At 38.1% G+C, this 15,000-nt stretch overlaps 1 protein-coding gene across 2 annotated transcripts in view; it reads left to right on the top strand.

Moving 5' to 3' along the window:
- Positions 1–6,370, top strand: part of LOC137631055 (uncharacterized) — a 15,638-nt gene extending 9,268 nt beyond the window's left edge. Inside the window, exons 2-3 of one of the 2 annotated variants that reach the window (XM_068362648.1) lie at positions 3,741–3,884; positions 4,894–6,370. In XM_068362648.1, the coding sequence (XP_068218749.1) occupies positions 3,741–3,884; positions 4,894–4,962 (213 nt within the window). In that variant the 3' untranslated portion in view covers positions 4,963–6,370. The remainder of the gene's footprint in view (positions 1–3,740; positions 3,885–4,893) is intronic. The other variant, XM_068362647.1, reaches the window with a different exon arrangement.
- The last annotated feature ends 8,630 nt before the right edge of the window (positions 6,371–15,000 follow it).

The following is a 15,000-nucleotide window of genomic DNA, read 5'->3' as shown; positions in this document are numbered from 1 at the left end:
AACTGTTGCATCTACACCAAAGAGTGCAGATTTAAGGGTAGACCATCATTTATGTTCCTGAGTTGTACCAGAGAGGGTTTCTTTTATAATTAAATTGTACTCCTTTTCAGTTGAGGCATAAACTCTCTGAGCAAAAGCTCGAAGCTGAGTATAGTTGTTCCAAGTCAAATCTGATCTGTTACCCTTCCAAAGGTGATAGGCCTCCTGCTTCTCCAAATAAGCACGTCTACAATCATCATTGAACCACGGTTTGTCCTTCATTCGGTACCTTAGCACACGAGAAGGGATACGCCTATCAATTATGTTGACTAGATTCTCATTCAAAGGGACACATAACTTCAAAAGTTCAAAGTTGGAGAAAATGCTTTTTTGTTGACCAGGCGGACATGAGTCTTTTTATAGTTTATATATGACTTATTTGTTTTTGACGTTGTTAATAGTTTATATATGACATATCTCTTTTGACATTACTTTTTTTTTGTGACCAATTCAAGCACAAAAGATCATGCAAAATCCCATTCCAGTCTGCTTGGGATTTCATATAAATTTTACAGGAATATGATATATCAGGGACAGGCTGCTCAGTCTTCACTAATAATGAAATCAAGGCATGATCAGAAGTCCCAACTGGAGAACCAACCTTACTAGTTATAACGCCAGGGGAGTCAGTGTATACGAGGTCCAAGCAATTACCAGACCTGTGAGTAGCTTCATTTATGATTTGCTCACAGCCTGATTCAGAGGCAAAGTCTAAAGCTCTTAAGCCATGGCGATCGGTAGGAGAGATAGAACTTAACCACTCCCTATGGTGAGCATTAAAATCACCAACAAAGACAAAAGAAGCCTTTCTATCATCTTCTTGTATCTTAGCCATAATGGTAAGAAGACAATCGAAGATAGAATCATCCATGTCTGGATTCCGGTAGATCGAACACAAATAAAAGTTGTTATGCCTGCCACAAACTTTTATTACCTGAATCTCATGACATCCACATTGATAGCAGGACTTATGAGAAGCAGGGTACTCGGTCCTAATATACACCGCCATTCCCCTGGCCCTAGGAATGGCATCACGTTTCAGCATTATTGGCTTCTTAAAACCAGTTATAAGGAGCTCAGATGAGTGCTTCATATTAGAAACCAAAGTTTCTGAGCACAAAAGAATATCATACTGTCTGGACGCAACTGTAAGGTCTTGGATATTTCCATGAAGACCATGAATATTGCAATACAGAAGACGACATTGACGAAATCTAGGACGTACTGGTCCCGGATTTCGCTCAATGTCTCCAGACCGCATAAGAATTAATAGAAATAAAAAAGAGACATCATACTTAAAAACTAGATTAACAAGAATTATAACAAAAACAATATGTACAGAATAATAAAAAAAGTGATTGATGATACCCATAGACTATAGTAAAAAGTCGGAAAAACTGGTCAACATGGAGGAGCCGATACACCATGCAAGGCTAAATACCCTCCAGGATAGCCGCTTCAACTGAAGGGAGGACAGTAAGGATGGTTTTGAGAAGAAAAAATCAGAAAAAGGAAAAGACAACCTCTTGATAAACCACCAGTCATCCATGGCCCTTCTATTAAGCCTGTCCAACACACCATTTAAAAAAAACAAGAGGAAGAAAAAAAAATAATAAGATAGAATAGTGTGCCCGAGTGTACCCTCAAGCAAGAGAACTCTAACCCAAGACAGTGGAAGACCATGGTACAGAGGCTATGGCACTACCCAAGACTAGAGAACAATGGTTTAATTTTGGAGTGTCCTCCTAGAAGAGCTGCTTACCATAGCTAAAGAGTCTCTTCTACCCTTATCAAGAGGAAAGTACACTGAACAAATTGCAGTACAGTAATTAACCCCTTAGGTGAAGAAGTGTTAAGTATCTCATTGTTGTCAGATGTATGAGGAAAGACGGGAATATGTAAAGAATAGGCCAAACTATTCTGTGTAAGTGTAGGCAAAGAAAAAATAAGCCGTGACTAGAGAGAGGGATCCAATGCATTACTGTCTGGCCAGTCAAAGGATCCAATACCTCTCTAGTGGTAGTATCTCAACGGGCGGCTGGTGCCCTGGCCAACCTACTACCTGGAAATAATGCCTTGGTATGGTTTCGTGGTGAGAATTTTAAGAATCTTAAGAATCTTAAGAATTTTTATCAAAATTAACTCTTTAAAACTTGAAATTCTCTTTAAAAAATTGCGCTTTTTAGTTTCATATTCTATATCAAACTTGTAATTGCTCATATTATTGGCATTAATTTTCGTACTGAGTTGTGAAAATGTGTTCTAAGAAAATGTGTAATTTTAGATTATATGAAAACTGGTGTACGAATTCCTTAGAGTTACCGCTAGCCTTTCCTACATGGTGGTCATTAGCATCTATTTCTCTATTTTATTTCAATGAATGATTATTACTGTAAGTTATGTGACCATTTATTTCTGTTTAAGACTATATATTATTGTATATTAGCTGATTATCTATTACCATCTATTCTATGACTTTTTACTATTTTCTATTCAATAACTACTTATTACTGTCTATTCTGTGAATATTCACCTGTCTCTATTCTGTGAATATTCACCTGTCTCTAGTCTGTGAATATTCATTACTGTCCCTAATTTAATGTTTTTCAGACTATCTGATAGTATATATTCTCTGACTAACTATTTTAGGGTATTCTCTAACTGCTAATCACTGTATATTCTATGAGCATCCACTAATGTCTATATTCTGAGGATTTATAATATTCTGTCCTTTAAACAATTCATGAAAGTATATTCTTTAACTATTTATCATAGCCTATTCTTTGTTTGTTTTCCATATTATATTCTGTAACTATTCATCATAGTATATTCTTGAACTATTTTCAATAACCTATTCTTTAACTATTTACCATAGTCTATTATTTGACTATTTTTCATATTATATTCTCTAACTATTCATCATAGTCTATTATCCAACTATTTGCCATAGCATATTCGTTAACTATTTATCATAGTGTATTATTTAGCTATTTATCAAGGCCTATGCTATAATTATTTATCATAGCCTATTCTTTAACTATGCATCATAGTATATTATTTAGCTATTTATCATAACCTTATCTTTAAATATTTATCAAAATCTGTTCTCTAAATATTTATCATAATCTTTTCTTTCGATATTTATCATAGTCCATTTTAACTATGCATCATAGTCTATCATGCATCTTTTATCAGAGCTTATTCTTTGACTATCTATATTAGTGTATTCTTTAACTATCTAGCATGGTTTATGCTTTAACTATTTATCAAAGTCTAATCTTTTACTATTTATCATAGACTAATTTTAAACAACTTATCACAGTCTAATCTTTTACTATTTATCATAGACTAATCTTAAACAATTTATCATAGTCTAATCTTTAACTATTCATCATAGACTAATCCTCAACTATTCGTCCTAGACTAATCTTTAACTATTTTTCATAGACTAGTCTTCAATTATTTATCATAGTTTAATCTTTAACAATTCATTATAGACTACTCTTCAACTATTTATCATAGTCTATTCTCTAGGCCTAACTATCTATAACTGTGATATTCTGTGGCATCGGCCTACACGTTGGGTTAGATGAAAAGAGACGTGTGAAGGACGGCATAGATTGCTCGCAAACCACGAAACAAACTAGCAAGGCATTTCCCTTATACATTATTTATCTATTGTCTTTTTTTTTTATGAGCAGGGAAGTGTAGGATCAGCCAAATACAAAGTGACTCTGATAACGCTGGCCTCTGTAGTAGCGGTGGCCGTAGCGGGAGTGATGGCGGCTATCGGCATTCTGATTTACTCCAGAATTGCATCACGGAGACGTCGTATCAACATTCAGGTGAGTGATATCTCTCTCTCTCTCTCTCTCTCTCTCTCTCTCTCTCTCTCTCTCTCTCTCTCTCTCTCTCTCTCATTGATTTTGGCTCAAAATAAGGGTCAGTCTCCTCTTCATTTTTAGATAATTGATTTTGGTTATAAATACAAGCAAGTTTTGTTTTCTTTCCCTCTAATTAATGTTAAGCAATTAATTTTGGTTCAGAAGTAAAAAGCTAGTATCTCTCTCTCTCTCTCTCTCTCTCTCTCTCTCTCTCTCTCTCTCTCTCTCTTAGCTCTAAATAAGAGCCAGTTTCTTGCTCTGTATTTCTACTTAATTATCATATGAGTTATAAATACAAGCACGTTTTTTCTTACTCTCCTTCTACTTAATTTTATGCAATTAATTCTGGTTGAGAAGTAATAAACCAGTCCCCCCCCCTCTCTCTCTCTCTCTCTCTCTCTCTCTCTCTCTCTCTCTCTCTCTCTCTCTCTCTCTCTCTCGTGGTTCTAACTTTAATGAAGAATGGGTATTCCTGCTTTAGGTTCCTCAAATAGAACTGAACAACATAGTTATTTGAGTAAAGTATCAGATGTTTATACAATCCAATTAATCAAATATTTGCGTACCATTTCTCAAAGTTGTTGGGTCACTGGATGTGTGTTTTAGACGTTAATATTAATTATATTTTTAATGATAATAATTTGTTTCAATAATTTTTAGATATAGTAACTTTAGTGGTCTCGTTTGTTCGTTCGTTGATAATAATAATAATAATAATAATAATAATTATTATTATTATTATTATTATTATTATAACACTCAATTATAATAGACCTACTGAATATAAGCTTAGACGCTTTGTACCGATCTATTACTTGATAGAGTTTCTGCAATCTTATTTAACAGCGAGAGCAGGTAGGAGGAACCAGGAATGATATTTTTCAATGACGATGATGAATATATTTACAATAATAATGATAAACATTGTTTCAGTAATCATATTGGTAATCTCTTCTGTTTGCTATTCCAGAACGTAATCACTGATCTGCAATCGCGGGACAAAGTGGTGTTGCTGAACTCTGAATCTGAAGAAGAATAAATCTGATGGTCTGACTCATATAATATTGGGCAGATTGACGAACTGTAGTAAATTTTTTTAGTGAGGCAGATTTGCACCAACTCGCAGCGGTGCCCCTTTAGCTCGGAAAGGCTTCCTGATCGCTGATTGGTTGGACAAGATCATTCTAACCAATCAGAGAGCAGGAAACTTTTCCGAGCTAAAAGGGCACCGCTGCGAGTCTGTGCAAATGCACCTCGTTAAAAAAATTGAGTATAGTACTATCCTGCGGTATTTACTTTAGATTAATCTGATAATGCAACTACTGGGTTTGGCTTGGGAGGAACCTGATACAGAAAGATAAAGAGGTAGGCTGAGAATTAGATGGCGAGATAAGGTGAAGGATGACGTGGAGAGAAGAGGTTTGGTGGAAGGCATTGGAGAGGACGCATCAGGCAACCGACCCCTTATTTTTGGGAAAGAAGAGATGATGAAATTGCCGTCACAACTGGTATGGTCATCGACGCCCAAAAGGAGAAGACGAACATATGGTTGAATTCGAAGTTCTGAAATATTAAAATTATTTATCAAGTCTGAAAGATAATGATTCGAAAATATTTTGAAAAGTAGGAATTTCTTGTTTAAATTTCTTTTAAGACTTAAATGCAACATGAAAGCGTAAGATTTTCAGTTGTATGAACAAATATCTATCCCAAGAATAAAAGATGTTTACAGTTTGTTAGAAATAGTATTGTTGAGAGTATTTTTCCATTTACTTTTGAAATTAAGGTATGTTTTTAATATAATAGCTTTTCTATATATGTCTGTATGAGCAATTTATGCTCATATTTAAAGTCTTCCAAGGGTGTTTGAATAATTCTGTTATTATACCTTGTTATCATTTAATTGCAAATCACTAAAATTGAATGATATTCCGAAGGATGTATACGTAAGGAAAGTTTTTAAATGTTTAATAAAAGTAATTTACCAAAAGTTATATTATTTTTATACATTTCTGAGTGCTAAATATAGCATTATCTTTTCGTATAATACACATTGATAGATTTATAGATAAACTTGAAAATATTTGGAAACTTCGTGATCATTATTAGTTTTAATTATGAAAAATAGATAAAGTACTCGCTATTGAATATACAAATAGGCCTACATTTAAAAGAAAATAGGCATATTACTTCTCATGTAACGTTTTATACATTACTACAAGAAAATTGTATATGCGATGTATCAATGATGTTGCACATCATGTACAATACAATAAAGATCCATATATTGTGATATAAAACTGTGCAAAGACCTTCATATGATTATATTTTTTGGTTATAACATCAAATTGCTAGAAATTTTTGTTTATTTCTTTAATTTCATAATTAGATATAAAGATAACTCTGATGTTACATTGTTGTAATTTTTTATTAAGGATACATAAATATACACACATATTTATATATATATATATATATATATATATATATATATATATATATATATATACATATATATATGAATATCTATATATATATTGATATATATATATGTATATATATGATATATATATATATATATATATATATATATATATATATATACAATATATATATATATATATATATATACAATATATATATATATATATATATATATATTTATCTATATATGTATATATATATATATATTTATATATATACATACATATATATATATATATATATATATACATACATATAATCAAGCAACTCAAGTAATTTACTGCACTGACTGTGTGGACTGAATTTTCTTTTACCCTGTGCAGTTTGCTATTTCGGTCATTTGTAATATAATACACATTATTGTGAAAATAAAATGTGCCATTCGACAACCAGTTGATTCCTTTATTCATCTGCGCCTTCATCCCAACCCAAAGACCAGATAAAAGAGAAGGGCTAAGTGTTACTATCGCTTTCAAGAAGCTTTCGTAAGCTGGTGCAAGCGGCAGTGTTTTAGAAATCATGCTCCAGTGTCAATCGAGATATATTCAGGTTTCTTTAGCACTTACCTAAAACAAATGCTAATTAGATTAGCAGTGTCTTCGTGGCCAATGTAGGCGTCTTTCGTAAGCAGCTAATTTTAACGTAGACAGTATTGATTGTCAATATTAGCTTGTGTACGTTAGTATGCATACTCTAAATAAATGCTTATTTACCCTCTAAGTCACGCTTAGTGTAGCTATTTCTACCATAAACTTTTACGAGTATTATTATTATTATTATTATTATTATTATTATTATTATTATTATTATTATTAGCGGTTAAACTATAACTTAAGTTAAAAAAACAGAATGCTATAAACCCTATAAGGCCTCCAACGGGGAAAATAGCCCAGTGAGGAAAGGAAATAAGGAAACGGATAGAAGTGTGCTTGAGTGTCCCCTCAAGCAAGACCTCTAACTAAAGACGGTGAAAGACCTCGGTACAGAGGCTATGGATTCTACTCAAGACTAGAGAACAATGGTTTGATTTTGGAGTGTTTTTCTCCTAGAAGAGCTGATTACCATAGCTAAAGAGTCTCTTCTACCCTTACCAAGAGGAAAGTACCCATTGAACAAATACAGTGCAGTAGTTAACGTCTTGGGTGAAGGAGATTTTTTTTCTGTTATCTTAGTGTTAGTTATATGAGGAAAGAGGATAATGTATGACGAATAGGTCAGACTATTCGGTATGTGCATAGGCAAAGGAGAAATGGGCCGTAATCAGAAAGAGGGGTCTACAATAAATATCAAATAACTGACCTTTGTAGCTTCATATTACTTCGAAATGCATAATAATAATAATAATAATAATAATAATAATAATAATAATAGTAATAATAATAATAATATAATAATAATAATAACAGCTCTACATGATCTAACATTGAATGATAATTAATTATAAGAGTTTGTTATTCATCTCAGATCCATATACTGTATTGGTGATATAGTATGCGAGGGCAGTAAAGGGGCAGATATATTAATATAAGTATGGCAGGTGACGCGCCTCCCTAGAATACAAATTACGACTCTAGGATACATGTACAGTTGGAGTCAAAAGAACGTAGACACTCGGAGGAAATCCTTCGTCAGATGTCTCTAGTGTTCCCATAACAAAACAGAAAAGGTGTTGCTTTTCCTACTACAACTACGAAATGGGCGGAGCCCTCTCCAACCTCGGCAAATCAATGGCAGCAAAGGGGTGTTTTTGCTAGTGAAAGCATTAAAATTGCCATATCTCATTCTGCTTTATCATTTTGACGTTACGAATATCCACTGCAAATACTGAATACACACACCCAAAAACTTATATATATACATATATATATATATATATATATATATATATATATATATATATGATAAATTTTGCACATTTTTACGTGTTTTTCATATTCAAATAAGCCATATATATTTTTAATACATTAATGTATCAAAAATATATATGGCTTATTTGAATATGAAAAACACGTAAAAATGTGCAAAATTTATCATTAATTGAATGCCAAGTAACAAACTACCAATTAGCTACGATGGTGAAGATGGGTTGATTTCAATTCTAAGTACAAAATACCTGAATTCGACAGGTATAAGTACAGAAGAATTGTCATTGACTTTTATCTTTCTTCATGGCCAAGTGGCTTAGTCACTGTCTATACAAGCTTGCCGACCAGGGTTCGATTCCCGGCCGGAGCCAAGCTCTTGTCTTTGTGTGATTTCGCCTGGGGCTCTGATCCCGAGGTCGTTAAGAGAATCCAGACATTAATGAATCAAAAATATATATGGCTTATTTGAATATATATATATATATATATATATATATATATATATATATATATATATATATATATATATATAAACATGTGTGTGTGTATCATGAATCCGCAAAATCATGTAGGAATTATTGGAGTATCGCAGCTAAACATTTCCTTCCGTTAACAGCTACATTAGATTATTTCGACATTAGTCTTGTTCAAGTCACTGATGAAAGAAAAAGTACTTTCAGATATGGTTCGATGTAAAATGATAATAAAAAAAAAACACCATACATGAGTTATACCGGCCTAAATGACATTCAGAGAGAGAGAGAGAGAGAGAGAGAGAGATTCGACCTGAATACATAGTAGTACGTTGGTCAAAATTTGCCCGTAACTTTTTTAGTTAGGTTGGTGACAAACAAAGAGACAAAGGTGAAAACATGACCTCTTTGGCGGAGGTAATAATGATAATAATAATAATAATAATTGGACCAAAACGTAAATTTTGAGAGTTCTGACGAGGTGAATATTGGCCGGCGCACTGAGCCCTTTTATAATTTAGAATTGCAATATATTTCATTGGATTTATTAAACCCAAGTAATTAGTTCTTACCTTTTAAATTCCTGGAATTTATCCATTTATCCAAACCTACCAAAACCTTGTAACCCTTCCAGAAACCACATTATTACTTCCATTCTTGCCTGTTTGTTTTTCAACAATTCCAACTCTTAGTGAGATAAAGAATCCACTTCACGAACATCATGTTCCGAGAGAATGGAGCTTGTAATGTTTCTCAAGAAGATATTTATTTTGAAATTTAGTTTTATGTAAGTGGGGGATATAAACTCGACGCTATCTTTTATCATTTATTATGGAGAGAGAGAGAGAGAGAGAGAGAGAGAGAGAGAGAGAGAGAGAGAGAGAGAGAGAGGGGGGGGTTGGCGAAGAAGTGAGAAGGGGTGAAAGAGTCCGAGGGTGGTGAGAGTGAAAAGGGGTGAGAGTGAGAAGGGGTGAGAGCGAGAAGGAGTGAGAGAGGGAGTGAATATTGAGAGTCAAAGAAGATTGGGGGGCCAAGATGTTCATTCCATACCAGTTATGTTACAGATGAACTCTTTATGATTAGTTGCCAGCTTGACTCCGCGATATTCATTTCAGTGTTAAAATTACAAACTTCCTTTCTAAGCTCTGATATTATTTAGTTACCGATAATCTGTTGGGCTACGTCTTTATAGGGCGATCTGTGAAACGACAGGAAAAAAAAAAGAATAAAGTCGCGCCATTTTTAGGGAGCAAGACACCAAGGATTTCAATATATAAAAAAGGAATTATATTTGAATAGGAACTAATTTTGGGTCAGAGTTCGTAAACAAATGCACAAAAGCTATCTAGAATATGGCACCAATGGTGCAAGTGGTGGGTGCGCTTTAAAGAACTTAATTTCGAGGTTGTAAGCAAAGTTTCTCTCCCTTTTTAGCTTAGTATTTTCAGTTCGTATTGAATAGTTTCTTTTTTACGGTACATGTGTTTATTTTTCTAGTTTTATTACCCTGGTTTTTGGACAGCTTACTGGAAGATGTAAATGAAAATGTAGCAGCTGGACAGTAATCAGTTTCAGTAATCCGTAATAGTGATGTGGTTAAGGATCAACCTGAAGGAAAAGTGTTTCATGGCGACTGAGACATCTTTGATCAGCTGGTGTCTGATGTTTATGGAACTGGATCGGTTCAAAGTACAGTTGGAATCTACATGGAAGAATTTGGATTCTGTAAAGATGATGGCCTTAAATTAGTCCCTCGTATGACTGAACCCATTCCTGAGAAGATTCAAAGGTCTAGTTTAAGAGTTTCCAGCAAAATACCGGAGAAAACGACCTGAAGAACCAACCATCATAGAGCCCTCAAACTGTGCTGAAAATTGCAGCATCAAGATTCTGATTTTTTTTTCTAGGTTATTGCTTTTCATATGCCCTTTGAGGGTCAATTTATCCCTGCTATATCGGGACCTGTGTCTAGTAGGGTACTGCCAATTTTCCAAACTGTACGACAAATATGTTTGTATATATATGTATATGCATATGTATATATATATATATATATATATATATATATATATATATATATATATTTGATAAATTTTGCACATTTAGACGCGTTTTCATATAAAATAAGCCATATATTTTTGATACATTAATGTCTGAATTCTCTTAACGACCTAGAGATCAGAGCCCCAGGCGAAATCACACAAAGACAACAGATTCTGACTGGCCGGAAGTCGAACCTGGGTCCAGAAAACTTGTAAGAACATGGACATACCACTTGGCCTAGTGGTATGTCAATGTTCATATTTCCAGGACCAGAATTCGACTCCCGGCCAGTCAGAAGGTGTTGTCTTTGTGTGATTTCGCCTGGGGCTCTGATCCCGAGGTCGTTAAGAGAATACAGACATTAATGTATCAAAAATATATGGCTTATTTTAATATGAAAAACGCGTCTAAATGTGCAGAATTTATCAAATTGGCCTGGGCACCAACCACCCGTTGAGATACTACCGCTAGAGAGTTATGGGACACTTTGACTGGCCAGACAGTACTACATAGGACCCTTCTCTCTGGTTACGGTTCCTTCCCTTTGCCTACCCATACACCGAATAGTCTGGCCTATTCTTTACAGATTCTCATCTATTCTCATACACTTGACAACACAGATTACCAAACAATTCTTCTTCACTCAAGGTGTTAACTACTGCACTGTAATTATTCAGTTGCTACTTTCTTCTTGGTAAGGGTAGAAGAGACTCTTTAGCTATGGTAAGCAGCTCTTCTAGGAGAAGGACACTCCAAAATCAAACCATTGTTCTCTAGTCTTGGGTAGTGCCATAACCTCTGTACCATGGTCTTCCACTATCTTGGGTTAGAGTTCTCTTGCTTGAGGGTACACTCGGGCACACTTCTATCTAGTTTCTCTTCCTCTTCTTTTGTCAAAGTTTTTATAGTTTTTATAGGAAATATTTATTTTAATGTTGTTACTATACATAAAATATTTTATTTTTCTTTATTTCCTTTCCTCAACTGGGCTATTTTCCTTGTTGGAGCCTCTGGGCTTATAGCATCTTGCTTTTCCAACTAGGGTTGTAGCTTAGCATTTAATAACTATAATAATAATGATATAAATGTATGTATAAATATATGTATGTATATATATATATATATATATATATATATATATATATATGTATGTATATATATGTATATATATATGTATATACATATGTATATATACATACTTATATATACCCTCCCAGCGGGAAGGGGGTAGCCTCGCCCTGCCAGCGAGAAGGGGGGAGCCCCGCCTTAACAGCGGAAAGGGGGGAGCCCCGCCCTGCCAGCGGAAAGGGGGGAGCCCCACCATGCCAGCGGGAAGAGGGGACCTCCGCGCTGCCAGCGGGAAGGGGGTGCCCCGCCCTGCCAGCAGGAAGGGGGGAGCCGCGTCCTGCCAGCGGGTAGGGGGGAGATCCGCCCTGCCAGCGGGAAGGGGGCAGCTCCGCCCTGCCAGCGGGAAGGGGGGAGCCCCGCCCTGCCAGCGGGAAGGGGGGAGCCCCACCCTGCCAGCGGGAAGGGGGAGCCCCGCCCTGCCAGCGGGAAGGGGGGAGCCCCGCCCTGCCAGCGGGAAGGGGAGAGCCCCGCCCTGCCACTGGGAAGGGGGCAGCTCCGCCCTGCCAGCGGGAAGGGGGCAGCTCCGCCCTGCCAGCGGGAAGGGGGGAGCCCCGCCCTGCCAGCGGGAAGGGGGGAGCCCCGCCCTACAAGTGGGAAAGGGGCAGCTCCGCCCTTCCAGCGGAAAGGGGGCAGCTCCGCCCTGCCAGCGGGAAGGGGGGAGCCCCGCCATGCCAGCGGGAAGGGGGGAGCCCTGCCCTGCCAGCGAGAAGGGGGGGAGCCCCGCCCTGCCAGCGGGAAGGGAGGAACTCCGCCCTGCCAGCGGGAAGGGGGTAGCCCCACCCTGCCAGCGAGAAGGGGGGAGCCCCGCCCTAACAGCGGAAAGGGGGGAGCCCCGCCCTGCCAGCGGAAAGGGGGGAGCCCCACCCTGCCAGCGGGAAGGGGGAGCCCCGCCCTGCCAGCAGGAAGGGGGAAGCCGCGTCCTGCCAGCGGGTAGGGGGGAGATCCGCCCTGCCAGCAGGAAGGGGGAAGCTCTGCCCTGCCAGCGGTAAGGGGGGAGCCCCCCCCCCCGCCAGCGGGAAGGGGGGAGCCCCGCCCTGCCAGCGGGAAGGGGGGAGCCCCGCCCTGCCAGCGGGAAGGGGGAGCCCTGCCCTGCCAGCGGGAAGGGGGGAGCCCCGCCCTGCCAGCGGGAAGGGGAGAGCCCCGCCCTGCCAGCGGGAAGGGGGCGGCTCCGCCCTGCCACCGGGAAAGGGGCAGCTCCGCCCTGCCAGCGGGAAGGGGGGAGCCCCGCCCTGCCAGCGGGAAGAGGGGAGCGCCGCCCTGCCAGCGGGAAGGGGGGAGCCCCGCCCTGCCAGCGGGAAGGGGGGAGCCCCGCCCTGCCAGCGGGAAGGGGGGAGCCCCGCCCTTCCAGCGGGAAGGGGGGAGCCCCGCCTTGCCGGCGGGAAGGGGGGAGCCCCGCCCTGCCAGCGGGAAGGGGGGGAGCCCCGCCCTGCCAGCGGGAAGGGGGGAGCCCCCCCTCCCAGCAGGAAGAGGGGAGCCCCACCCAGCCAACAATAGAGTGTTCCTGTATCTGGCTTATTTTTTAAAAAAAAAACATGAAGGGTGGAATCAGGAAGGCAGTTATGAAAAGCAAAACAAGAATCTTGAAGACTTTTTCTTTCTCTCCATGAGGATGAAGAAGTTTTCAAGATCCTTGTTTTGAAGCCTTCTTCTTCCTCATGGAGAGAAAGAAGTCTTCAAGATTCTTGTTTTGAAGACTTCTTCTTCCTCATGTAGAGAAAGAAGTCATCAAGATTCTTGTTTTGAAGACTTCTTTCTTCTAAGAAGAAGGGGATCAACGACAAGTGGAATCAGGAAGGCAGTCATGAAAAGCAAAACAAGAATCTTGAAGACTTCTTTCTCTCCATGAGGAAGAAGAAAGTCTTCAAGATTCTTGTTTTGAAGACTTCTTCTTCCTTATGGAGAGAAAGAAGAAGTCTTCAAGATTCTTGTCTTGAAGATTTCTTTCTTCTAAGAAGAAAGGGATCAACGACAAGTGGAATCAGGAAGGCAGTCATGAAAAGCAAAACAAGAATCTTGAAGACTTCTTTCTCTCCATGAGGAAGAAAAAGTCTTCAAGATTCTTGTTTTGAAGACTTCTTCTTCCTCATGGAGGGAAAGAAGAAGTCTTCAAGATTCTTGTTTTGAAGACTTCTTTCTTCTAAGAAGAAAGGGATCAACGACAAGTGGAATCAGGAAGGCAGTCATGAAAAGCAAAACAAGAATCTTGAAGACTTCTTTCTCTCCATGAGGAAGAAGAAAGTCTTCAAGATTCTTGTTTTGAAGACTTCTTCCTTATGGAGAGAAAGGAGAAGTCTTCAAGATTCTTGTCTTGAAGATTTCTTTCTTCTAAGAAGAAAGGGATCAACGACAAGTGGAATCAGGAAGGCAGTCATGAAAAGCAAAACAAGAATCTTGAAGACTTCTTTCTCTCCATGAGGAAGAAAAAGTCTTCAAGATTCTTGTTTTGAAGACTTCTTCTTCCTCATGGAGGGAAAGAAGAAGTCTTCAAGATTCTTGTTTTGAAGACTTCTTCTTCCTCATGGAGGGAAAGAAGAAGTCTTCAAGATTCTTGTTTTGAAGACTTCTTTCTTCTAAGAGAAAAGGGATCAACGACAAGTGGAATCAGGAAGGCAGTCATGAAAAGCAAAACAAGAATCTTGAAGACTAATAACTTGTTTATTTGAAAGGATTCGGACAGAAAATACAGGAAGAAGAGGAGACAGGAAAAATAAAGTATCCGAAAAGGAGAACTAGGTATTATTTGTTGATCATTTTACGATTGTGCGGATTTGTAATGAGAAAGTATAGCCCATAATGTTGAAGATTCAAAAATTAAGATTGTGCAGAATAAGGCGGAAACAGCACAGAAGTAGAGAATATTGAAGAACCAAATCCGAAATAGTCTTCAAAATTCTTCCAACTCGTTGTTCGACTTCAATTAGTTTTTCTTCATCAATAGGAAAGTTGCATGCTTTCCTATCAGAGCTCCAAAAGATTCTTAGTCTCTCTGTCAGGAGAAATATGGAATACCGGGGCATTTCCAAATCGGATTAAATTTGTCATTCGCCTTGAGTAGGAATGTTAGAAAAGGTAAAAAGATGGTTT

The sequence above is a fragment of the Palaemon carinicauda genome, chromosome 39 (genome assembly GCF_036898095.1).
Source record: "Palaemon carinicauda isolate YSFRI2023 chromosome 39, ASM3689809v2, whole genome shotgun sequence".
Lineage (NCBI taxonomy): Eukaryota > Metazoa > Arthropoda > Malacostraca > Decapoda > Palaemonidae > Palaemon > Palaemon carinicauda.
Note: the sequence above shows the minus strand (reverse complement) of the source record. Positions and strands in the feature narration are given on the sequence as shown.